The sequence below is a fragment of the Rhizopus delemar genome, genomic scaffold (assembly GCF_000149305.1).
Source record: "Rhizopus delemar RA 99-880 supercont3.1 genomic scaffold, whole genome shotgun sequence".
In the NCBI taxonomy this organism is placed as follows: Eukaryota; Fungi; Mucoromycota; class Mucoromycetes; order Mucorales; family Rhizopodaceae; genus Rhizopus; species Rhizopus delemar.
Genome location: NW_027137827.1, coordinates 725218 through 748335, shown reverse-complemented (window position 1 = coordinate 748335; position 23118 = coordinate 725218). Strand labels below are relative to the sequence as shown.

Here is a 23118-nt window from a genome sequence, read left to right as displayed (position 1 = left end):
GAGGGAGACTGCTTCTGTTTTATTAAAGTTTACCTTTGCGTTGGAAGCCTTAGCATATACAGTAGGTCAAAAAACTGCTGCAAGGAATTGCAAAATTCAGATTTTACAGCTGGTTGTCCATGGGTACTGCACCAAACCATCTCAAACTTTGACTGTTTGTACCTCAATAGAAAGTGCATTTATTCGTCGATTATCGGATATGGGCAATGTTTATTGGTGGAATTTGATACTGCTAAAGGTAATATTTTAAACATCCGGTATTTTTTACTTGTTTATATATGTTTGAAATAATGAATTTTAATACAACCCAACCGGTTGCCATCACAATTTTTCTCTCTTTTGACGTGATTAGAATGCTATCTGTATTTAAGAGTGCTTACAATTTCTTTATTCTAAATCTTATATTCCTTTGTTTAAATTATTTCTCTTTTTTACCCTCTCACCAATTGCATGCATATATGACTGTCAGAAGAGAAAGTAAACGATCTCAAACAGACATTAACCGGATCCACATCAAAGTATGATATTGCTAAGGAGACTGGATTACATGAATCAACTGTTAGTAGATACTTTATAACGTTGTTTTGAAGTAGGACAGTGAGCACAGGTGATAGACCTACATTAGTCTCCAAAGTGACAAAGCGGCTAATCAAAAGAAAAGTCATTGAACGGGTTCTAAAGACTTCCAAAGAGGTATACCGGGAGCCAGTTGGATTTGGCTACGATATCTCATACCAGTCAGAAATTAACGTACTGAAATTAATGGAGTTCCATTTTCTGATAGAAAAAAAGTAGCCATTTCAGACAAACGTGCATACGTAGCATCAGTTAGAATGGAAAAAGGAGCATCAGGACTGGGCAATGGTTGACTGACAACAAATCGTTTACTTTAATGAAACCAAGATCAACGTATAGGGCTTTGATGGTGATGATCACTATCGGAAAAGGCCAAGTGACCTTTTTCAACATCATGACCTGCATTTTGTAATCCACCATGAAGCTAGCAAATTGATGTCCTAGTGTTGTATAACCTCTGAAGGACCAGGATATGCTTGCTAGATTTACGATGGAAACTTGGACTCGGGTGTTTACCAGCATATTTTGAACACTACGCTTCGTGATACGATGAAGTACTACAATATCGACTGGTCCAACATTTACTTTTAGCATGGCAATGACCCAAAGCACAAGGAATAATTTACAATGGCCTAGTTATGTAGTAGCCAAGAGAGCTATATTAACGATTGACCAACTCGGAGCCACGACTTAAATTCAATCGAGCACGTATGGCATCAATTGAAGTTGAAACTCAACTATTACGAACAGAGAGCAAAGAACACGGATGTGCTTTGGGAACGAGTTGAGGAAATATGAATTGACTTCAATAAATAACTTTGTCAAAGACATGTAGATAATATTTCGGAAAGAATTCAAGAGATTATTAATAGAAAAAGAGGACCAACCAAATATTAATAAATAAATTCATTCCGTTGAAATTTTCATTTTTTCAAATTTTCAAATTGCGCATCTCATACTTCCTTCAATACTTATCCAATAGGGCTTAAACTCTTTCGGATTTCTCAAGGCATGTAGAGGATTTACTATGTGGGAACAGAGGCAGTTTGTGCCATTGTAACAGGATATGCGCTATAAAAACCAAGAAAAATGGATTCCTTGCAGCAGTTTTTTGACCTACTGTATATTGAGATGCTCATGTAAAATATTGAGCTCGTGGGGATCATTTAGGAAACAGACAACGTCATCCGCGTAAGCAAGTAATTTCACTTTGGAGCGAGACTCCAAGCCAGGGGGAGAGCAGACAGACCGTGGAAGCTGGAATCCAGAGACATGAGGGCTTGATAAAATACGTCGCAGGAGCGGCTCGAATGCAAGGTTGAACAGAACCGGCGAGATGGGGTCACCTTGTCTGAGGCCTCTACGCTGAGGAACCGGTGGAGAAAGAAAGCCATTGATATTGAGGTGGAGGTTAGTGTTGAAAAACAGCGTTGAAAGACTGTTGACGATAGAAGAAGGAAAACCAAAGCGGTGGAGGACTTGACATAAATAGGCGGGGTGGACCCGGTCATATGCCTTCTCCTGATCCAGCAATAGTCCGATGGCAGTAGACGACGTGAGGCGGGCATGTTCCATTATGAGTTTCACCAATAATCCATTGTCAGCAATGAACCTCCCTCCTAAGAATCCTGTTTGATAAGGATTAATCAGTTTTGAAGCGCATTTCACTATATGGGCATTAAGAAGTCTAGTGAAGACCTTAGCATCCGTGTTAATCAGTGAGATAGGCCGCCAGTTCTTGAGATCTTTGAGGTCCCCCTTTTTGGGAAGTAGAGATACAGAAGTACCAAACCATGAAGCTGGGAAAATCCCTTTGGAAAGAGCATCATTGTAAACTTGAAGCAGAAGATCTCGGCAGGACGGATGAATGAAAATGAGACGAAGAATTTCGTACGGTAAGCCATCAAGACCAGGACTGCTACGCTTCGGGCAACGAGAGACACCGTCCAGCAGAGAATCATAGGTGAAACTGTTGGCTAAAAATCGTTGATCTGAATCAGATAGGCAAAGAGAGGAGGGGAGAGTCGACAGAAGATCCTCGACTGCATTGTCATCAATAGGGTCAGGACTGTAAAGATTACCGTAGAAGGAAACAGAAGCATGAATCATTTCCTCAGTTGTGGAACAGAGTGTGGACGTGACAGGATGGAGCAATTGCTTCATGATCTGATGGGTCTGACGTTGAGCAGCAGTGCGTTTCAAGTATCCAGCTGAAAGTTCTCCTTGTTCTCTCCAGCGAATACCTGCCCGTAATGCCAATATTTCTGTGTGATACTGCTGTATGGATGCCAGTTGGCTTTCAACAATTGACAACTGAGGCGTAAGACTTGGTAGAAGACTTGCATTGGCAGCAAGACGATTCACAATCCCGGATCGTTTGTGATGCAAAAGCGATTCAGCTTTAGTTAAAGTGAATGCTGACCGACGAGAGAATGATTTAGCAGCTTGAGCAACGGATGTTTTGACCTTGTCCCATTTGTCTTGTGGGGACATATGAGGATCAAAGGTAGACACGGTAGTAAAAATGGTGTGCGCAACCAGAGCCTGGAAGGTTTCAGAGGATGCCAATCGTGGGTGTGCACGCCATACTCCTTTGCCAAGGATTGTTGCATGTGTTGGAGACCGGAGAGCAAAATGGGACGTAACAAGGAAGTGATCCGACCAAGATGGTTGTATATAAGTGACGTCTGAGGCCACTCTACAGTCGAACATGTCCATTGTGCCGAAAATATAGTCAATGCAAGAACAGGAGCTTCCTCGTGAAAACGTGGCAACCGGAGAGCAATCGGTGTCAGTAACACAGTCAATAAAATAGGAATCAATGTAGGACAACCAAGAAGATGGTGCCTGACAAGGAGCACTAGATGAAAGGTGAGTAGCATAGGAATAATTGAGATCCCCTAGAAGGATATGACGAGAAGACCCAAATTCTGGTAGTAGAGAGGCACCATTCTGTGCCAATTCCTCCAAAAAGGTGAACCGATCACGCCTACCAGCAGGGGCATATACCACTGTAACTGTCACCGGATCGAAAGCACCATGAACGTGAGTAACCCTTGTGCTTATGACACGACCACAAACGCTATATTTGGTGTTCGAAAATGACAGCAGATCAGAAAAACAAACCAAGCCACAGTGGGGAGACCATAAGCTGTCTGAAGCTTGGAATTGCATATGGAAGGTTTGTTGTAATGGAATAGTCGACGCATGTGTCTCTTGAAGAGCTAAAATTTCAAGAGGACGTGTGCGAAGGTAGCGAATAAAGTGATTTCGAGTTGATACATCTGCAGACTTGACGAGACTTCGACAGTTAAGAGTAGCAATTCGAAAATTAGTATTAGATGAAGATTGAGAGATATCCGGGGGTTTAAAGTTTCGTGAGAGTGATAAGTCATACTGTTATTTGATAATATCATAATAATAAGATTATAGGGAGGTTTGGGGATCAACACCAGCAGATGGTGCGTCCAGATGGTCAGTATTAAATACTTCTTGTCCGTCGGCTACAATATCATCCATATCAGTGTCCTCATTTGAGCGCTGAGCATCTACATCAAGGTTTTTCGTTTTTGGAATGTAAAATGCACACTCGTGGTGCTGTTTACGAAGATGACCTTCTCGTCCACAATGAGGACAAATTTTCACTCGTTTAGAAGGAGTACTAGTTGAAACCTCAACATCGTTAGCTGGTGACGACTGGGAGGAGGCGGAACGGAGAACACGGGCATACTTGGATTGCGCTGTTCCAAGAGGTTGAGGAGCGGGAAGTGACGTTGTGGGTTCAGATACAATTGTATCAACATCATTAGAAGGCTTTAACACCTCCCTAATCATTTCAACAGTCTCCGTAGAAGGCTCAGCGGATGAAGCTACAGTAGATGGAATATCTTCTGTAGATAAGACTTCCCCTGATTTAGCAGGAATCTTGCGACTCTTTTTGTTGGAAGAGCCAGATTCACCATACACATTTTTGCGATCACAGTATTTGGTAATGTGGCCAGAGCCATTACACCAGTAACAGATGATAGCTTTTTGACGAACCTCACAGTTATTCAAAGAATGGTCCCCGTGACAATAACGGCAATAAGGCTTCATTGATGACCAGGTGGCGTGGACATTAATGTCGACTTCTGCAAGAAGGGACGAAGGGCGAGGTTGCGAGGAGTAATCAAGCGGTTGATATGTGATATTGGGTGAGTAGTTTGTAGTCGATTAAAAGTAAAAATAAAGTGTAACAGGAAACTGATAATCGATGAGACTCTTGAACCTCTTTATTGAGTGAAGACAGGAGAGAGAGCTCATTAAATACAAACTACGTCTGATTTTATAAAATTAATAATTGAAGAACCGAAGTTGCGCAATGTAAATTACTAAAGTTGTTTATGAGTACTGATGGCTATATAACACTACGTGTTATATAGAGGTAGTTTTAAATTATATGACATGGAGATCTTGAGTAATCTCACACGACATTTGAGTATTTAATAAGGAAAATACGACATGATATACCCAACGCACATTATGCTGAAGTTCCGGAAGTCGGTGTTCAACGGTGTTGTCAGTGGTCTTCGGAAACTGTTCCAGAACCACATAACCTTTTCCGGAGTAAACTCCAGAAGAACCCTTGATGATACCACTGTCTACGACAGTATCAAAAGATGACAAGTTGCGTTGCATGTCATCGTGAAGTTGAGCGAGGCCTCCTTCTCGTCGACCATACTGGTGAGGAAGACCTGCTAAAGTAACCTTTAACAACGTAGCTGAAGGTGAAAGCGATGGAAAAACATGAAAACGGTCAACAAAGGAAGGAAGTTGAAGACCGTCTGAACATAGTTGTGCATACATGGCTGGCGAAACGGTGAGCTCAGCATACAGCTTGTGGTAATCTCGACGAATCTGATCAGCAACAGCCCAAAGATGTTCATCGCCGTTACAAAACGAAGTAAGCTCAGTTAAGAAGAGTTTTTTGTCTGTGACAGTAGTGATGTCGACAAAGATGGAATTAGGAACAGATCCCTTCAGAAAGGGACGCATGGTGGAGGGTGTAAAAGTCGAAGGACGGTTGTCTGCTACGGTAGAAGGTTGTCCAGACCCAATACCAAGCGAATTAGGGTTGGAGGGGTTGGTCGACATTGCAAGAAAACTGGAGGTTCTTTGCTGACCAGCTTGAACGACATTCACCCATGAGAGTTTTTTTGGCTTTGTTGGTAAAATTGCCTTATTAGGCACTAAAATTTCTTTATTGGAAAGAACCATGACCCTGGTGTTTTAAACAAGCTCCCCGATCAATTAAGTCGTTTGTATCCTCCTTTAGAAGATGATAACAAACTGGTGGAGGATAATGTTTATAAGAAAAACAAGAATAGTCTTAAAATTAAAAAAGTTGTTGTAAAAAGAAAGAAGCATTGCAGAGACAAATCAATTAATGTACTCGCTACTCGATTAATAGAAAATAAAAATGAGCTAACTGATTACCTAACTCCTCCTGAAGAAGAGAGAGATGCCATATTAAGAGAAACTCACTCATATGGTCATTATGGTTACCAAGCTATCGTACGTGATATTCACAGTAGAGGTATGCATTGGACCAATATATATGATGAAGCAAAAAACATTGTTAGTTCATGCAGTGAATGTCAGAAGCACAACATAAATAAGAGAGGTTATCATCCTTTGACCAATGCTGTAGCTCATAGGCCATTTGATCATATTGCTATAGATCTTGCTGGACCACTTCCTGCTACTGGAGATGATTATATATATCTATTGGTTCTAACTGATATATGTACCAAGTACATTGTGATTAGACCATTAAAGAATAAACAATCCGATACAGTTGCAAAAGAACTTATAAGTATCTTTGGAGACTATGGATTCCCACGTATCATCTAGAGCGATAATGGAACAGAATTTAGAAATTCACTGATGAGTCATATTTCAAAGAACCTTGGTATAGATCGTAGATATTCTACTGCGTATCATCCACAAGGTAATGGTAGTGCTGAAGCTAGTGTTAAAATTGCGATGAACACATTGAGAAAGATGATTCAATCCAATGGCAGAGATTGGAATCATTATCTTCCAATTGTACAGCTTTGTATAAATAGATACATAAAAAATAAAACACTTAGCTCTCCTTTTTCATTAATGTATGCTCGCAGAGTTAATATGCCTGACGACTACGCAAATAAAAAGTATCCAATCCCCAATGATTTGATGACAGTTGAAGAATTAGAAGAACGTATCAAACATATGGAGGAAATCGTATTCCCTGCTATATTAGAAAGAACTCAAAAGATTAATGAGGAATACAGTAAGAGATACAATAATAAAAACATTATGGTTGACATCCCTGTTGGATCGCATGTTATGGTGAGACTAGAAAATAGGATAAGTAAACTTGCTCCATTATATAAAGGTCCCTATACAGTGGCTCGAAAGAATAGAGGAGGTTCATATGAACTGAAAGATGAGCAGAATGCATTATTACATCGTAACTACACGCCATCTGAATTAAAAGTTGTCAACATGGATGAGTCAAATATCGAAAATGAATATTATGAAGTTGAAGACATTCGTGACCATCGCGGACCAATCGGTCATCGAGAGTTTTTAGTTAAATGGGCTGGTTATGGCGAACGTGCTAACACATGGCAAAAGGCTAGTGATTTTACAGACCCAACTATCATAGAGAAATATTGGGATAAACAAGACGAACTGAAAAAGTTGGAACGTGAGAGAGCTGAACAAATTGTAAATAAAGCATCATCCAATTCCAAACATAATGAGTCCAATAGAAATTCCACACCTAAAGTGAGTGTTGAGAAAGAAGTATACTCTTGAAGTGTTTTAAGTATAAAAATATGAACAAAGAAGAATTAACGAGACCGAACAATAGTTCTAAAGTCGAATTACTTTTATTAAAGAAAGATTCCAAGGCTATTTATATTAGTTTGAGCAAGACCTGAGATTAAATGACAAGAGATAGTTACGACCGATATGATTTGACATGTATAAGAAAAATTTTATAAACTGATGTAAATAATCAACTGTTGAGATGAAAGTGAAACTTGGCTGTTCAGGGCAGTTGGTAATTATCAGGATCTATTCTTATTCAAACTCATTTGTAAAGATTTAGCTTAGAATGATAAGACTGTTATCTTATTGACATGTCAAAACATGACATTGCCCCCTTCCAGGTTGTAATTATCTTTTCTGGAATTAATGTGGCAAGTAAAAAGATGTTTGTTTAACTGAATGTCAAAATGAGGTTTGAGATGTCAAGATGAGCTCTATTCGTTGTAAGAAATAGGTGCTTGGTAGGGTGAAGTCATATAACGTATAGTGGCTCTTTATATAAACATATAAAGTATAGTGTTCAAGAATGGAACAAAGCATTTAGGCGATAATAAACCCTAAACAGGAATTTATTGCTAAAGTGATGTTTGTCTGTAAATGTGACTGCGTACAAACGTGCAAATTGAAAAATATTAAGGCATGAGAAAAAATTCCATTTTTTACTATCCTTGTAAATATTTTATAATTGCGTTATTTGCTGGTAACATATATGTATAGTTAATGAAAGTTGGGTGGAAGAAGGTCAATGTGTTAACGTCTGTTTCTTTTAGGGTTAGTTACATTGCGATGCACGTTTTTTCTTTTCTTGGTTGTATCTTTTTTAGGAACAAGTTGAACCTCGCGCGCTGGTTCTTGTTCACTTATACGTGACCAATACTTTTGGATCGGTCTGTAATCATGGAAATGACTAGCCGGTTCCCAAGTGTCATCTTCTTCTCCATAACCTTTCCATCGAACTTTATATAAGTAATTACCCGGTGATCCCTTATGGTGTAAAACTGCCTCAACATCGTATGATTCAGATTGATCAGTATTGGATAAGGATACTTCCTGGGAAATAACCTTTATTTGCGATGGAGGTACATCTCTTGGTAAGAGTGCTCCAGTTGCATCAACCAACACGTATGAACCACCTTGAGTTTTTCTTTTGACAGTGTAATTACCAACGTAGAGGGGATCACTTTTTGCAACACGGTTTACATTCTTGAGCGTGACTTGACTACCAGTGGGGATATCGGTTAGAATTCTGTGAGTTTGGTTGAACTTGTCTCGAGAAGCAGCTTGTGAAGTTTTTATTTTTTCACGAATAGCAGGTAAGACAGTGTCATTAAACTCGTTAATTCTAGTTTCTAACTGTTTCATTGTTTCAGGCGATTTAGTTTTGTCCAGCACGTTATTATAATCCTTGTTTTCATTGGGACGTCTTGCAAACATCAATGAGAAAGGTCTAGTGCCGTGTAAAGCTGTATGCGTATTGTTGAGGGCTTCTTGGGTACTGTCAACATACAAGTCCCAATCCTCAGTTCTGCCTTGTAATCTTTTGTGCAAAATATTTTTTGCTTTGCCAACCCATCGTTCGACTATACCGTTAGCTCGGGGATGATAAGCTGATATGAGACGATGATCAATACCGGATGATTCAACATACAGTCTGACGATTTCATTGACATACTCAGTACCATTATCACTTTGGATAATTTTTGGTCGACCAAAGAGCGATAAGATACTCCTTAATGCAAGTGCAATAGTGAGAGAAGATTTATCGGGCAAGGCTTTGAGTACACAATATCGTGTGAAGACGTCCACTACCAGAAGGATGTATTGATTACCTTGTACTGAAGTAGGGAAAGGTCCGGCTGTATCGATACAGATGTGATCCCAAGGTGCATCAGCATAGATTGAGGTCAGGGGATTGTATCCGTGTTTTGCGATATTGAATTTTTGGCAATCAGGACAACTACAGTAGGTCAAAAAACTGCTGCAAGGAATTGCAAAATTCAGGTTTTACAGCTGGTTGTCCATGGGTACTGCACCAAACTATCTCAAACCTTGACTGTTTGTACCTCAATAGAAAGTGCATTTATTCGTCGATTATCGGATATGGGCAATGGTTATTGGTGGAATTTGAGATCGCTAAAGGTAGTATTATGAACATCCGACATTTTTTACTTGTTCACATATGTTTTAAATGACGAATTTTAATACGACCCAACCGGTTGCTATCATAATTTTTCACATTCTTGACATGATTAGAATGATGTCAGTATATAAAAGCGCTTACAATTCCTTTATTTTAAATTTTATATTCCCTTACTTAAATTATTTCTCTTTTTTACCTCATTACCAATCGCATGCCTAAACGACTGCCAGAAGAAAAAGTAGACGATCTCAAGCAAGCATTAACTGGATCCACATCAACGTACGATATTGCTAAAGAAATTGGAGTACATGAATCAACTGTTAGTAGATACTCTAGACGGTTGTTTTCAAATAGGAAAGTAAGCATAGGTGGTAGACCTACAGTAGTCTTCAAAGTGACGAAGCGGTTAATCAAAAGGAAAGTCATTGAAGGGGTTTTAAAGACTGCCAAAGAGGTACACCGGGAGCTGGTTCAACTTGGCTACGATATCTCATACCGGTCAGCAATTAACGTACTGAAATCAATGGAGCTCCATTCTTCAATAAAAAAAAAGAAGCCGTTTTTGACAAAAGCTCATATGCAGCATCGATTAGAATGGACCAAGAAGCATCAGGATTTGACAGTGGAAGAATGGCGAAAAGTCGTCTTTTCTGATGAAACCAAGGTCAACGTATAGGGCTTTGATGATGCTGATCACTATTGGAAACGGCCAAGTGACCTTCTTCAACATCATGACCTGGATTTTGCAATCAATCACGGAGCTAGCAAAATGATTCCCTGGGGTTGTATAATCTCTGAAGGACCAGGATATGCTTGCTAAATTTACGATGGAAACTTGAACTTGGGTGTTTACCAGCATATTTTGAACACTACGCTTCGTGATACTATGAAGTACTACAATTTCAACTGGTCCAACGTTTACTTTCAGCATGATAATGATCCAAAGCACAAGGCAAAATCTACAATGGACTGGTTAGATAATCATCAAGTGCGGTATATTAGCGATTGGTCACCTCAGAGTCCGGACTTAAATCCAATAGAACACGTATGGCATCAACTGAAGTTGAAGCTCAGCTGTTACGAACGTAGAGCAAAGAATACGGATGAGCTTTGGGAACGAGTGGAAAAAGTATGGAATGGCTTTGACAAAGAGCTTTGCCAAAGGTATATCGATAGCATGCCGGCAAGAATTCAAGAGGTTATTAATAAAAAAGGAGGATCAACTAAATATTAATAAATAGATTCATTCCGTTCAAATTTTCGTTTTTCCAAATTTTCAAATTGCGCATCTCATACTTCCTTCAATACTTATCCAATAGGGCTTAAACTCTTTCGGATTTTTCAAGACATGTAGAAGATTTACTATGTGGGAACAGAGGCAGTTTGTGCCATTGTAACAGGATGTGCGCTACAAAAACCAAGAAAAATGGATTCCTTGCAGCAGTTTTTTGACCTACTGTACGTATTATTTCAAGCGCATCTTCCTTGAGCTTTGTCCAGTGAATACCATCACTATGTAAAGCTGTTACGATTGCTTGAGCTCCACGGTGTCCTTCTAAGTGTGTATCCATGAGTAGCTTTCGTCTGTCTTCTGGTGCTGGGGTCATCAAGTCAGCAGGCATCATCATTCTGGATGTAAGAATTGATCCGTTAGAATTGATGATTTGGGAAGTGACAATTGTTTTGATGGTTTTATTATCCCCCTCCAGCGTTTTTTCAGGTTCAAAAAGACGCGACAAAGCATCTGGCAGAATATTTTGAATACCAGGTCGATGGATGATTTTGAAGTTATAATCCAGTATAGTGTCCAGCCAATTGATCATCATAGCATTAGCTACAGGCTGAGTGTGGAGATAAGTCAAGGCCTTGTGATCAGTGTATAAGGTGAATGGATTACCCCACAAAAATGGATGAAACTTCTTTAGTGCAAATATCACTGCTAATAGCTCACGTTTAGTGGTAGAATAATTCTTTTCAGATGTAGAAAGTGAGCGTGCCATGAAACCGATATATCTAGTCTCATTTTTGATAACTTGGTAAAGAACAGCACCAATTGAATAGTTACTAGCATCAGTAGCAGCGTAAAAAGGTTGTTCTAAATCTGGATGATGAAGAAGTGGCGCAGAAGACAATAATGACTTGATCTTTTCAAAAGCACTTTCTTGTTCAGATGTCCAAAGTTTATCAAGTTTACCTTCGAAACGTAATTTGTCCAAAGGCGCAGTGACTTCAGAAATATTTGGCAAGTATTTTCTAAAATGATTTACCAGTCCTAAAAAGCGTTGAATCTCTTTTCCAGATGAAGGTCTAGGCCAAGTCAAAGCGTTTGTAACTTTACGAGGATCGAGTCGAGACCCTTTGGCATCAACACAGAAACCAAGCAAGTAAACAGTAGACTGCGCAAAATGACATTTGTCTGGGTTAAGGATCAAGTTCACTTTAGTTAATCTCTGAATTATGTTTTGCACATGTGTGATGTGTTCCTCATAAGACTTGGAAAATATGATGATATCATCAACAAAAGCCTGTGCATAAGGTAAATCACGTAATACAATATTAATCACTCGCTGATAACGGGAAGCAATATGTTTCAATCCAAATGGACAACCTCTAAATTGGTATTGTTGACCTTCAAAAGTGAATGTGGTCTTAACACGATCAGGTTCGTAGATTTGGAATCGATGAAATGCTTGTCGAAGATCAAGAGTGGTAAAGATAGCTGATCCTTGTAATTGATCGAAAATCTCTTCAATCTTTGGAATAGGATGTCTATCGTTTGACACGAGAATAGAATTTAACAAGCGAGGATCGAGACAGGGTCGATGTCCTGTGAGATTACCAAGCAAGTCTTTCTTAGGTGCCAATGTTAAAGGAGAATTCCAATCCGAATTAGGTGATGCACGTTCAATAACTTCATCCTTTAACCAAGTGTCAATACATTCACGCATGATTGGTAGTAATTTAAAAGGAGTACGATATGGTGCACGGTAAGCGGTTTTTCCTTTAACAGTATCTAAACGTATAACTGACTCGGGTACAGTACAGAATGAATTCTTTGGTATTAAGGCATTTTGATCAACAAATGGTTTAATAGCATTATGGAAATGAACTTGTTGCTCACGTGTACCGTAAGGAGCTTTGTTAGGTTCACGTGTATCATCCGTAATCTCTTTGTCAATAACTGGTGCAAGATTAGGATGTCTGATGGCTAAGTTGGTAACAAGAATGTTCAACTTGTGCATTAGATCTAATCCTATTACAACTTCAGTATCCAAGGAAAGAGGAAGGACTTCAAAAGAATGGGATGTATGAATAAGATTATTATCATTATCACCGTAAATAACACTTAATGGAAATTTGGTTGTACCGAAACGTTTACTAACATTATCACTTGTAGCAAGTATAACGGAACCAGATACATTTCTATCAACTGCAATATTATATTTATTAACAAAATTGATGTCTATCGTGCTAAAGGAGGAACTGATTTATCCAAGAATAAAAAGGAACAAGAGAGGACGAGACTCGATAAAGAGATTGTTTTATTTAATAAGAAAATTGTACTCTATTTATACTTTTCATACACGGATAATATTTCATGTCATGGATTAATAATTAATGAGTATGATATAGCTGATGACAAATAGATAAGGGTTACGTGTTCTTCTATTGTTATATTTGTCATAGAATATTCGTATATGATTGACTGCGGCTGACTGTGATTTAGTTCCTGGATTTAATATAGTTTAACCGTGCAATTACGCAGCATCTTATCATGTAGCTTATTAATACTGTTTTCATATCGAGTTATGAATGATGGATACATCAGGAACCACTATCAACCAGGGCCATAGTGTTCACGTTCTCTATTGTGATAGGTACAATTAAAGAATGGTTAGTACTTTTAAATACTTCATTCTGTTTTGTTAATTTCTTATAATCATAGTTGACTGGATAGCCCTCGCCATCTACGTCCATCAAGTTGCTATCACCGCTAGACACCTTGGAAGATGCCTGTTGTGGCCTAGCTTGAGGAGTGATGGTGAGGTTGAGCTTGCTACCATTAGAACTTGAAGTAACCAAGCGAGCGGAACGGATGGCCTTACTTGGACCATGGTAGGGCTTATCTCGTGGGCAGATAGCAGCGTGTTCCCTGGACCATGGAACGTTACCAGAGCAACGAAAGCATTTTTTGGCAACAGATACAAAAGACATTGGCGGATTGGTGGTAGTGGGGGAAGGGCTCACCGATGAGGAGCTTTGGCTCAACAAATTCTTGTACTTGTTGCACTTGTCTGTAGGATGATTGGCCAGACCATGGATGGCACAATGGAACTTATTTTTGACGTTACCAGGGGAAGAGGACTTCTTAGTTATACCCTGTAAGTTGCTCAACAAATGTGAGTTCCTAGGGTTGTACTTAGATGCCTCTGTTCCATTTGATGCGAGAGACATAGATAAAGACTTGACAGGGACGGAGTCTTGGCGAGGTGATGGGCTACCCTCAGAACACAAGTTGGATGACAGTACCACCCTGGCCTTGGCAGCGACTTTTGCGACAGAGTCTTGCTGATCTCTTCCTAGGTTCAACAAGGAGCGAGAGACCTCTTGCCGCAAAAATGCTGGTAAAGCTCGTTTGTATATGGAGGCAGTCCTGATGTCATCGTCCCACTTAGCTGCCCTGCGGATTCTTTGGAATCTATCAGTGAAGGTTTCTATGGATTCTGCTGGAACCATTTTAAGGGACAAGAGTTGGTCCATATACTCTAGCTCTTGTGCTACGTCTTGTGCAGCGTATGTTTTGACTATGATACTTCTGACTTCAGACCATACCAAGTTGCGACCCTTAAGGACTTCATTGAACCATGATCACTGATCCCTGTTCATTTTGATAGGCACTAATCGGGACCAGCTAGAATCTATGGATAGCCCATTTGATTCAACGATGAGAGCGAAAGTATCCAGTAAATCTTCCACTGAATCGTGCACATCTGCTTCTTTTCTCCATACATTACCCTGCCACTGCCAGATGGGAAGGTCAGGTGGGATGACATGAGCGGAACGAGGGTAAGAAGTGTTTAAATGGTTGCCAGGACCAAGGACCGCTTCACCTGTAGGCGTAGAAGGAGAGATGCAAAAAGCCTGTGCTTCATCTAAAAACATGATACAGTTCTTAATGGTCACTGCTCGCTCTTGTAACCCTTTGAGGTGTTCTTGTGGGGCACCAGATATCACAGCGTGAGCAATTTGCTGTCTAAGGTTCTCTAAAGTAACTCTTAAACCCATAACAGCATCAACGGGCTTATCATCACTTGCTACATGACTTGTTGCCATAGGGGATGAGGTTTCTTCAGCATTGGTCATTTCAGTATCTTCAATGGCCTTTGGTATTTCTTCCATATTCGTTTCAAACGTATCAGTTTCACCATGAGTAAAAGGACTAGGAGTTTGATCTTCTTTAACCATATTTGTATTTGCGATTAAGAGTTCAGAATTCGTTAAAAAAAATGAAGTGTTTTTAAGTATTTAAAATATGAAAAAGAAGAATTAACGAGACCGAACAATAGTTCTAAAGTCGAATTACTTTTATTAAAGAAAGATTCCAAGGCTATTTATATTAGTTTGAGCAAGACCTGAGATTAAATGACAAGAGATAGTTACGACCGATATGATTTGACATGTATAAGAAAAATTTTATAAACTGATGTAAATAATCAACTGTTGAGATGAAAGTGAAACTTGGCTGTTCAGGGCAGTTGGTAATTATCAGGATCTATTCTTATTCAAACTCATTTGTAAAGATTTAGCTTAGAATGATAAGACTGTTATCTTATTGACATGTCAAAACATGACAATCTCTACAGAATGCAAAACGTTAATAGCGGATTGGTACGACATAAAATAGCCCAACTCTTCCAACTTCGGGTGGACCTCCTTGGCAGTCCTTAATGAGCCGTTTAGGACCTCTCGCTTGATTAGACGACGAGTGATGTCGCTTACAAGGCGTTGTTTGCCACCTTTCTTGCGAATCCGGTTAGGCATCCACTTATTTGCATAGTTGATAACGGTGTTTTGATGCACTCCAAACCGTTTTGCAATAACATCAGTCGATACATCATGCTCTAGTGCTGATTTGATGTCCATTTGAGCTTCGTATGGTAAGGATTTGGGCATTTTTGCAGACGGATGGATGATGCTGTAGATGGAAATTTACTTACGGATTAGCGAAAGAAAGAGTAATCAATTCTTTTCCAAAATTTAAATTTTATGTTCCGGGGTGACTGCGCTATCCGGGAAATATCTAAAACTTGCCGGAACATTGTTTGGAATGACCTATGGCGAAGAAAAGAATTAATTGATGGAAGTCAAAATACCTCACAAATAGACCGCCTCCAGTTCATAGTTGCTTATTCGCTCAGTTTTCAATTTCCGTCGTCGGAATCTTATAACAGCATACACAACGTATTGGATAACATTTGTGCAAAATTTGAGAAAGATACAAAAATTATTGAGTAATCCAGAAGACTACCACATCAAAAAGTGCTGAGGTTTGTGAGGTACAGTGGGTGGAAAAATGGTTCCAATGTTTTTGATTTGCAACTTTAAAGCTTTATATCTTTGGAACTACAAATGGTAACGGCTCACAAAAACATGCATTTTGTAGCGCAATTACAGCTAATATTACTGAAAAAAAATTTTGCTTGTACTGTTACACAATCGGGAAAAAATTAAGATTAAATACAAAAACCAACATTGGAACCATTTTTCCACTATGTGCATTATTTTATTAATATCTTGTATGACCGCCTTTCGCAGCAATTACAGCCCTACAACGATCTGGCATACTATTTATGTATCTCCTACAGTCTTCTGCTGTAAAAGTAGACCATTCTTTTTCAACACGATTCCATAATTCATGCACACCTTTTGCCCTAGTATCATAGGCACTTAACTTGAGCTTAAGGTGGTGCCAGATGTGCTCTATTGGGTTTAGATCTGGACTTTGTGAAGGCCAGTTGAAGGTATGATCACACTTGAAGTTGTTGTCCTTGAACCATTGCTTAGCTAGCTTAGACGTATGTTTAGGATCGTTATCCTGCTGAAAATAGATGTCTTGAGGATGGTAACCATAGTACTCAAGGCTGTCCATAAGGGTTGTACCAAGTATTCCGACGTAATCAGAAGCCTTCATTGTGCTTTCACTAATCCAGCATGCATAACCAGGTCCGTCATAGGTAATACAACCCCATACCATAATGCTACCACCCCCTCCTTTAACTGTTAAGTCGAGATGATGGGGTTGAAGTTTATCATCAGGTCGACTCCAATAGTACTTGCAACCATCTGAGCCGTAAACATTAACTTTTGTTTCGTCACTGAATACCATACGTCTCCAGTCATCGCTTGGCCAGTTTTTGTGCTCTTCCGCCCATGCTAGTCGTCTTGCCTTCTGAACCTTAGTCAGTAAAGGCTTTTGTACCTTTATTTTAGCATGGAAGTTCATGCTTTTCATAACCTTAATGGTGCCCGAGTAACTGATAGTGTGGCCAGTGCATACTAGATACTTATGAACAGCCTTCGCAGTCTTGAGGGTACCATTAATAATCTGCTTACGTATATAAGACTTGGTGGTAACACTTAAAACAGCCTTTCTACCAGGGTTTGCTGTTACTCTACCAGGAGAAAACTTGTTGGCATATCTGCTTAAGGTGGATTTTTTTAAGTTTGGAATACATTCCATTATCACTGAATATGGCTTGTTCTGTAAAACCAACGATTTGATGTTTTCTTGCTTGTTTTTAGAGAGAGCGCGAACCATATGTGTAGTGGTACCTTAAAGCTTCGATATATAAAGAAAGAAAAAGAAAAAAAAAATGTTTGACAGGGGATAAATTAATTTTATAAGTCACATAGGCTTTTTCGGCGATAGTCGGAATATTATGACTCATAATTAGCCAAAAAACTCCGGTGGAAGCTCCACCAATTAACAAATAAACTTATCTACAGTTGTAGTGGAATAATGGTTCCAATGTTGGTTTTTGTATTTAGTCTTAATTTTTTCCCGATTGTGTAACAATACACGCAAAATTTTTTTTCAGTAATATTAGCTGTAATTGCGCTACAAAATGCATGTTTTTGTGAGCCGTTACCATTTGTAGTTCCAAAGATATAAAGCTTTAAAGTTGCAAATCAAAAACATTGGAACCATTTTTCCACCCACTGTATTTTGACCCACTGTATCTGCTAAAGCTTTTGACATACATGTCTTTGCTGCCCCACAGTCTACTAGAGTCTTGACTCTATGGTTTCCAATATTGACTTTTGAATATACAGCTGTAGTATTTATCTCATCATCTTCAATTAATGCCATTGTACGTTGAGGTACTTGCTTATTAACTGTCTTTCTTTTTGGTCTACAGGCATTAATTAATTCTCTGCGGAATTTAGGTGTAGTAGTTATCAAATCTCGTACTGATATATTTGCAGGTTGTTCCAGTACATCGTTTACAATATTGTAGGATACGTCTAGTTGTTCTCTTTTTGCCCTTTGTCGTGGTGTTTTTCTTTTGATTTCTTCCACAGGTAGGTCCATATCTATGTCTTTATTATTGTTTGTAGCTATTTGATTTGTAGCAGATGGGTTAACTTCTTCAAGGTGTTGACGTGTACTGACTTTTCTAGTAATAACTGGTGTTCTTGTTTGTTTTTCTTGTGGAGTTGGTCTGGCTTTCTTGTATGGGATGCCTTTAGCTACTTCTGGTGGTTTTTCGGGTCTAACTGCAGCATATAATTCTCTTCTATAGTTAGGATCACTTTCATTTTGAGTTAAAATAGCATTAAGATGTCGGGATTGCTGAGATGATGTATTATTTTTTTGATATTGATGTTGATTTGGCTGAGGTTGGTTAATGGGTTTATTATTGTGGGTATTCGATTGACCATTGATTTCATGATTGAAAACAACCGACCCATCTAGTTTTTTGACGGCTGATTTTGCTGTTGTTTATGTTGTTGTGGAGTAGACTGATCATTGTAGTTATTATTTGGCTGGTTGTTGTTATATTCTGGTTTTCTATTGGTATAATCAACGTTGTTTCTGTATCTATTGTATCCATTATTGTTGTAGTTGGCACGGTTGCTGTATCCATTGTTACTGTATCCACTGTTGTTATATCCATTATTGTTATATCCATTATTGTTGTATCCATTATTGTTGTATCCATTGTTGTTGTATCCATTGTTGTTGTATCCATTGTTGTTGTATCCATTGCCATTGTTATTTTGGTGGCCATTGTGTTCGTTATTGTGTCGATAGTCACGATAATTGTTGTTATAACTATTGGGATTACCACGCGTTTTACGATTATACGACCTGTTAGGTTGATAAAAGCCGTTTAGTTCATTACGAATAGCTTGTTGTACCATATTGAGAATATCATGTTGGTTGTCTGGTTGCGTTGGTTCCTTGTGCTCATATCTTGGACGATGATGCACTTGATATTGAACGTCATTTGTATGACCATTTATACCCATGGTTGTTAATCGAGTTGGACTACTAATAATATTACGGTGGATCATTCTAGTTGGATTGCTTGTACCATTTATTGTAACTACTTGTGTTGGTAATTCATCTGTATCTATAATTTCTACATTGTGATTGTTTATAGCGTAATGGTTGTGATAATTATCATCATCATGGTAGATTAAGGCGTTGTTAATGTTGCGTGGTATAAATGGGTTATCGACCATTGCAATCTTGCGTGGTCTGTTTGCATTCCACCATCCTTCAGCATGATTTATCCAATCTTGAAATGTTTTGGAGCTGCTTTGGATACAGAATTGTTTAATTTCTCTTAAAAGGCCAGCGCGGAACCGACTTTGAATCACCTCTTCACTAGTAATATTCGCCAGATCAGCTGCTTCTCGTAGTCTAGTCAGAAATATTTGCGGATGTTCTTGTTCTCCTTGGTACATTTCATTAAATTCCAGTTCATAACTCTGTATTAATTCAGGTGTTATGTAGTGGTCTTTTAACTTTTCAATAGCCACGTCATAGGTGAGTTCAGGAGTATTCTTGAGTATAACATTTTCGTAATATATTTTTGCTGCGCGTCGTAATTGTGACTTGAGGATGACGAGTTTTCTCGAATCACTGTACGTATTGCTAATTGCAAGAAATGATTCAAGTATTTCCAAAAAATGTCGGAAGTCTTCTCCTTCATAGCCGTGAAATTCAATTAACCTGGGACGCTATCCTTGGGTTACGCTTTGGTTGCTTACTGGGGCCAACACGTTAGGTCCTGTTGATGTCATTGTTGATAATAAGTGTTTTGAAATTGTTGATTCGATTTTGAGTATCTTCTGTTTGCTTTTGACTTGTTTTGTTGGTTTCTGAATTTTTTTCTTTCTTTCTTTAATTCGATTTGATGTGATTATTTCTTGGATTGATTCTTGATTTAATTTGATTTATTGATGTGATTTTGTTGTAGTTTTTCGATTTTGTCCCTCGTAGTGACCACCAAATGTAATGATTTGGTTTATAGTAGTTTCTCTGTTTGGGAGTGTTGAGTTAAGGTTTAAATAAACAGATTTGGGTGTAATTGATATAAGAGTTGCTTTTATATGAGTCAGATTTGGCTTGATTCGCTTGTTATAGTGACCACCAGATCTTATAAAGTAGATCAGACTGTTTTGATAAAGGTAAAATAAAAAAAAAAGATAAAAAGATAAATAAAAGGGGGTTTTACAATGAAGTATGATAGCTTCAAGGGACTTCTTGTTCTTGATGTTAAATAAAATAAGAGATAATTTGCCTCTTTAAAAGAATATTTATTTGATAAAAAGAAAAAGTAAAATAAGAAGTGAAGTAAGTAAGAAGTTAATAAGAAGTGAAGTATTTTTGTGATTATTATTTGGAGTTATTTATATGTTTTTGGATTTTATGCTTTTGTTCTGTTTTTGGTATTTTGGGTGGTTGTTATAACATAAGAGGCGGTTGTTGTATAGTGTAAGATGGTTGTTGCAAACTGTAAGGCGTTCATTATAAACTGCAACGATTTAAATTCCGCTGTTTTGTTCTTGCGTGTTACTGTAATTTTCTTTAATATATTGCTTGTTTGTATGCAGGTTTGGATTTTTAAGTATGTAAGTTTTGTCGATAGTGACCACCAGATCTTGTTAATAGTAGATCAAACTTGTTAGAATAGGTTAAACCCTTGAGGTTTAGGAATAGCTTTACAATGAAGATTATTGACTTCAAGGGACTTCAGTATTTAAAATAGAACACAGACCAAAGGGATTCAATTGAACGCTTGATGGATTTATTGTTTTATAAAATAAAGAAAATATAAAAAGAATATAAAATTCAAAAGTAAAGTGAAGTGAAGTGAAGTAAAAATAGGGATAAGATATAAGGGTATTTATATTGTAATTTTGCTTCCTTTAATGGCTAGTAAGAATTAACGTTTTATAAAATAGAATAAAGTAGATGAAAAAGAATAAAAATAAGACTTGAGTTAAGTATTGATATTGGATTTGCTTGTTGTAAGTGACCACCAGATCTTGTTAAGTAGATCAGTCTTGTTTGTAATAGAGTAATTGGATAAGAGTTTTGAAAGTGTTTACAATGAAGATAATTGGCTTCAAGGGACTTGTCTTGCGTGTATTTTAAGAGTGTTATACCAAAAGATTCAGATAAAAATACTTGATTTATTGATAAAATATATTTAAGATATATAATTGAAGAGAAGTCCAGATAAAAGTCATAAAAAGGTTGTCCTTTTTAAATTCAAAAAAAAGATATAAAATTTTAGGAAAGGATTCCTCCATCAGGAATCAAATCCAAAAGAAGAAATAAAGTTGAAATAAAAAATAAAGTTCAAAAGAAAAATAAAGTTCAAATGAACTTTAAGTTACAACATGTAACCCTGACCGTGGCTTGACTTGACCTTGTTGTTCCTACCATAGGAATTCACAAGACGCAGTCATCATTGGCATCAATATTATTATTTGCTTCGTCACAGCGTGTTACATTACCTTAAGAAAATCAATTCGTGATCAGATACGATACTTCACTACAGCATCCAAAAAAAAGGAAAAGTTCCCTGACGGGGAATTGAACCCCGGCCACGTCGGTGAGAGCGACGGATCCTAGCCACTAGACCATCAAGGAAGGTTGTGGTGTGAATTGGTATAGTAGGTGGAGTGCGCCTTCGGATAGATGTTGCCCACTGCAAATAATATAGAGACTTTGACGTAGATTTTTAACAGACCTGACAATCTTTGATCCTGTAGATTTTATAATTTTTTTATGAGAAACCATTATATCTTGCTGTGTTACACCTTTTTTAATTTTGAAAAAAGATTTAGGTGCGAAAAAAATAAAGAAATTGAACAATATTTTTGTTTTTTTTGTAGGGTAAGTATTCATAAAGTTATTCACGTTTTAAAAAAGTATCTGTTTTTTTTACAAATGATCTTTTTTTGGAAAGCCTGTTCCTCTCTACTGTTGAAAGACCGATGTCTTCTTTTTTTTTATTTTTGAGGCAAAATGCGGAAATCAAAAGCAATTTGCGATTATTTTGTTCAGAAGAATACATATTAGGAAGGTGGTTTGTGTTTTTTAGCTTAGATCAATACAAACGTGTTACAAAACGTAATAAAATAGTTGTGTTTGGGAAAAAAAATGACCTGGTAAAAAAAGACTTCGTAAAAAAAAAAGACTTCGTAAAAAAAAAAGTAAGTTAAAAAAAAAGACGAAGTGAAAAAAAAAAGAGTCTGGCAATAGAAGGTTCATTGTTCAAATGAAAACAATCATCTAACAACAAGTACACTTCATATAAATGCAAACTACTTTTACATTATAAAAAAAGAATACGTGTATATTCTAAAAGAATAGAAAAATAAAGAAGCTCTGCTAACATTTTGTTACAAGGCAGTTATAATTAACAAATACATACAAAACGTTTTTGTTTATCAAGTAAATAGATTGCTTTATTATTTTTTATGACAAATATTGTAAAAGAATATATGTTTTTAAGCTTATACTCGCTCATTACTTACTTTATGTTTGCACATGGGTGTAATTTGCCATTAGTCATTAGTCATTAGAGATGTGGGCAATGGCAACTTTCTTTACCAAAAAAGCTTTTCAGCAATAAACAACAATATAAGTCTGATATTCTTATAGTTTCTTTAAGTTGGAAAGAACAACTTTGCCCATGAGTCTCATGTTCGTCATCCGAATGTGTACCATTAGGAATTCCTAATGTAAGAAAAAAAGAAACCGACATTAGACTTCGTTATTATTTTTGTTGTTATAAACTTACATTTGACCAGAACTTGAGCTTTCTTTTTTATCTTTTGTACCTTGAGCATCTAATGATAGTCCATGAAACAAAACCAGGGAAAAAAAAAATGTTACTTTAAGCACCGATTTTGTTTTTTGAAATTTAACCTTTTTTTTTATCAGACACGTTTTCTCTTTCTACCTATTTTTTTGCTATTTCTAAATTTAAAAATTATAAACAACATGAACAACTTCA

General features: G+C 37.6%; 10 protein-coding genes and 1 non-coding gene across 11 annotated transcripts; 1 reads left to right on the top strand and 10 right to left on the bottom strand.

Moving 5' to 3' along the window:
* Positions 1-1601: 1601 nt before the first annotated feature.
* On the bottom strand, positions 1602-4671 carry RO3G_00301 (uncharacterized protein; the record flags this gene model as incomplete). Its single annotated transcript, XM_067654892.1, has 3 exons — positions 1602-1647; positions 1697-3972; positions 4066-4671. The coding sequence occupies 3 exons, from the start codon at positions 4669-4671 to the stop codon at positions 1602-1604; spliced, it is 2928 nt and encodes a 975-aa protein (XP_067510993.1).
* A 339-nt stretch (positions 4672-5010) lies between these two features.
* RO3G_00300 (uncharacterized protein) lies at positions 5011-5832 on the bottom strand (the record flags this gene model as incomplete). Its single annotated transcript, XM_067654891.1, has 1 exon — positions 5011-5832. One exon carries the CDS (start codon positions 5830-5832, stop codon positions 5011-5013), a length of 822 nt encoding a protein of 273 aa, XP_067510992.1.
* Positions 5833-6744: 912 nt separating this feature from the next.
* On the top strand, positions 6745-7419 carry RO3G_00299 (uncharacterized protein; the record flags this gene model as incomplete). Its single annotated transcript, XM_067654890.1, has 2 exons — positions 6745-6889; positions 6995-7419. 2 exons carry the CDS (start codon positions 6745-6747, stop codon positions 7417-7419), a joined length of 570 nt encoding a protein of 189 aa, XP_067510991.1.
* Positions 7420-8184: 765 nt separating this feature from the next.
* RO3G_00298 (uncharacterized protein) lies at positions 8185-9456 on the bottom strand (the record flags this gene model as incomplete). The annotated part of the gene is made up of 2 exons (XM_067654889.1): positions 8185-9391; positions 9443-9456. The coding sequence occupies 2 exons, from the start codon at positions 9454-9456 to the stop codon at positions 8185-8187; spliced, it is 1221 nt and encodes a 406-aa protein (XP_067510990.1).
* A 707-nt stretch (positions 9457-10163) lies between these two features.
* RO3G_00297 (uncharacterized protein) lies at positions 10164-10505 on the bottom strand (the record flags this gene model as incomplete). The annotated part of the gene is made up of 1 exon (XM_067654888.1): positions 10164-10505. One exon carries the CDS (start codon positions 10503-10505, stop codon positions 10164-10166), a length of 342 nt encoding a protein of 113 aa, XP_067510989.1.
* A 391-nt stretch (positions 10506-10896) lies between these two features.
* RO3G_00296 (uncharacterized protein) lies at positions 10897-12816 on the bottom strand (the record flags this gene model as incomplete). Its single annotated transcript, XM_067654887.1, has 1 exon — positions 10897-12816. The coding sequence occupies one exon, from the start codon at positions 12814-12816 to the stop codon at positions 10897-10899; it is 1920 nt and encodes a 639-aa protein (XP_067510988.1).
* A 583-nt stretch (positions 12817-13399) lies between these two features.
* RO3G_00295 (uncharacterized protein) lies at positions 13400-15040 on the bottom strand (the record flags this gene model as incomplete). The annotated part of the gene is made up of 2 exons (XM_067654886.1): positions 13400-14427; positions 14590-15040. 2 exons carry the CDS (start codon positions 15038-15040, stop codon positions 13400-13402), a joined length of 1479 nt encoding a protein of 492 aa, XP_067510987.1.
* A 375-nt stretch (positions 15041-15415) lies between these two features.
* RO3G_00294 (uncharacterized protein) lies at positions 15416-15748 on the bottom strand (the record flags this gene model as incomplete). Its single annotated transcript, XM_067654885.1, has 1 exon — positions 15416-15748. The coding sequence occupies one exon, from the start codon at positions 15746-15748 to the stop codon at positions 15416-15418; it is 333 nt and encodes a 110-aa protein (XP_067510986.1).
* Positions 15749-16361: 613 nt separating this feature from the next.
* RO3G_00293 (uncharacterized protein) lies at positions 16362-17393 on the bottom strand (the record flags this gene model as incomplete). The annotated part of the gene is made up of 1 exon (XM_067654884.1): positions 16362-17393. One exon carries the CDS (start codon positions 17391-17393, stop codon positions 16362-16364), a length of 1032 nt encoding a protein of 343 aa, XP_067510985.1.
* A 327-nt stretch (positions 17394-17720) lies between these two features.
* RO3G_00292 (uncharacterized protein) lies at positions 17721-19549 on the bottom strand (the record flags this gene model as incomplete). The annotated part of the gene is made up of 2 exons (XM_067654883.1): positions 17721-18571; positions 18730-19549. 2 exons carry the CDS (start codon positions 19547-19549, stop codon positions 17721-17723), a joined length of 1671 nt encoding a protein of 556 aa, XP_067510984.1.
* A 2125-nt stretch (positions 19550-21674) lies between these two features.
* Positions 21675-21746, bottom strand: RO3G_19007. The gene has a single exon. It is a non-coding gene; the product is annotated as a tRNA-Glu (tRNA).
* Positions 21747-23118: the final 1372 nt, after the last annotated feature.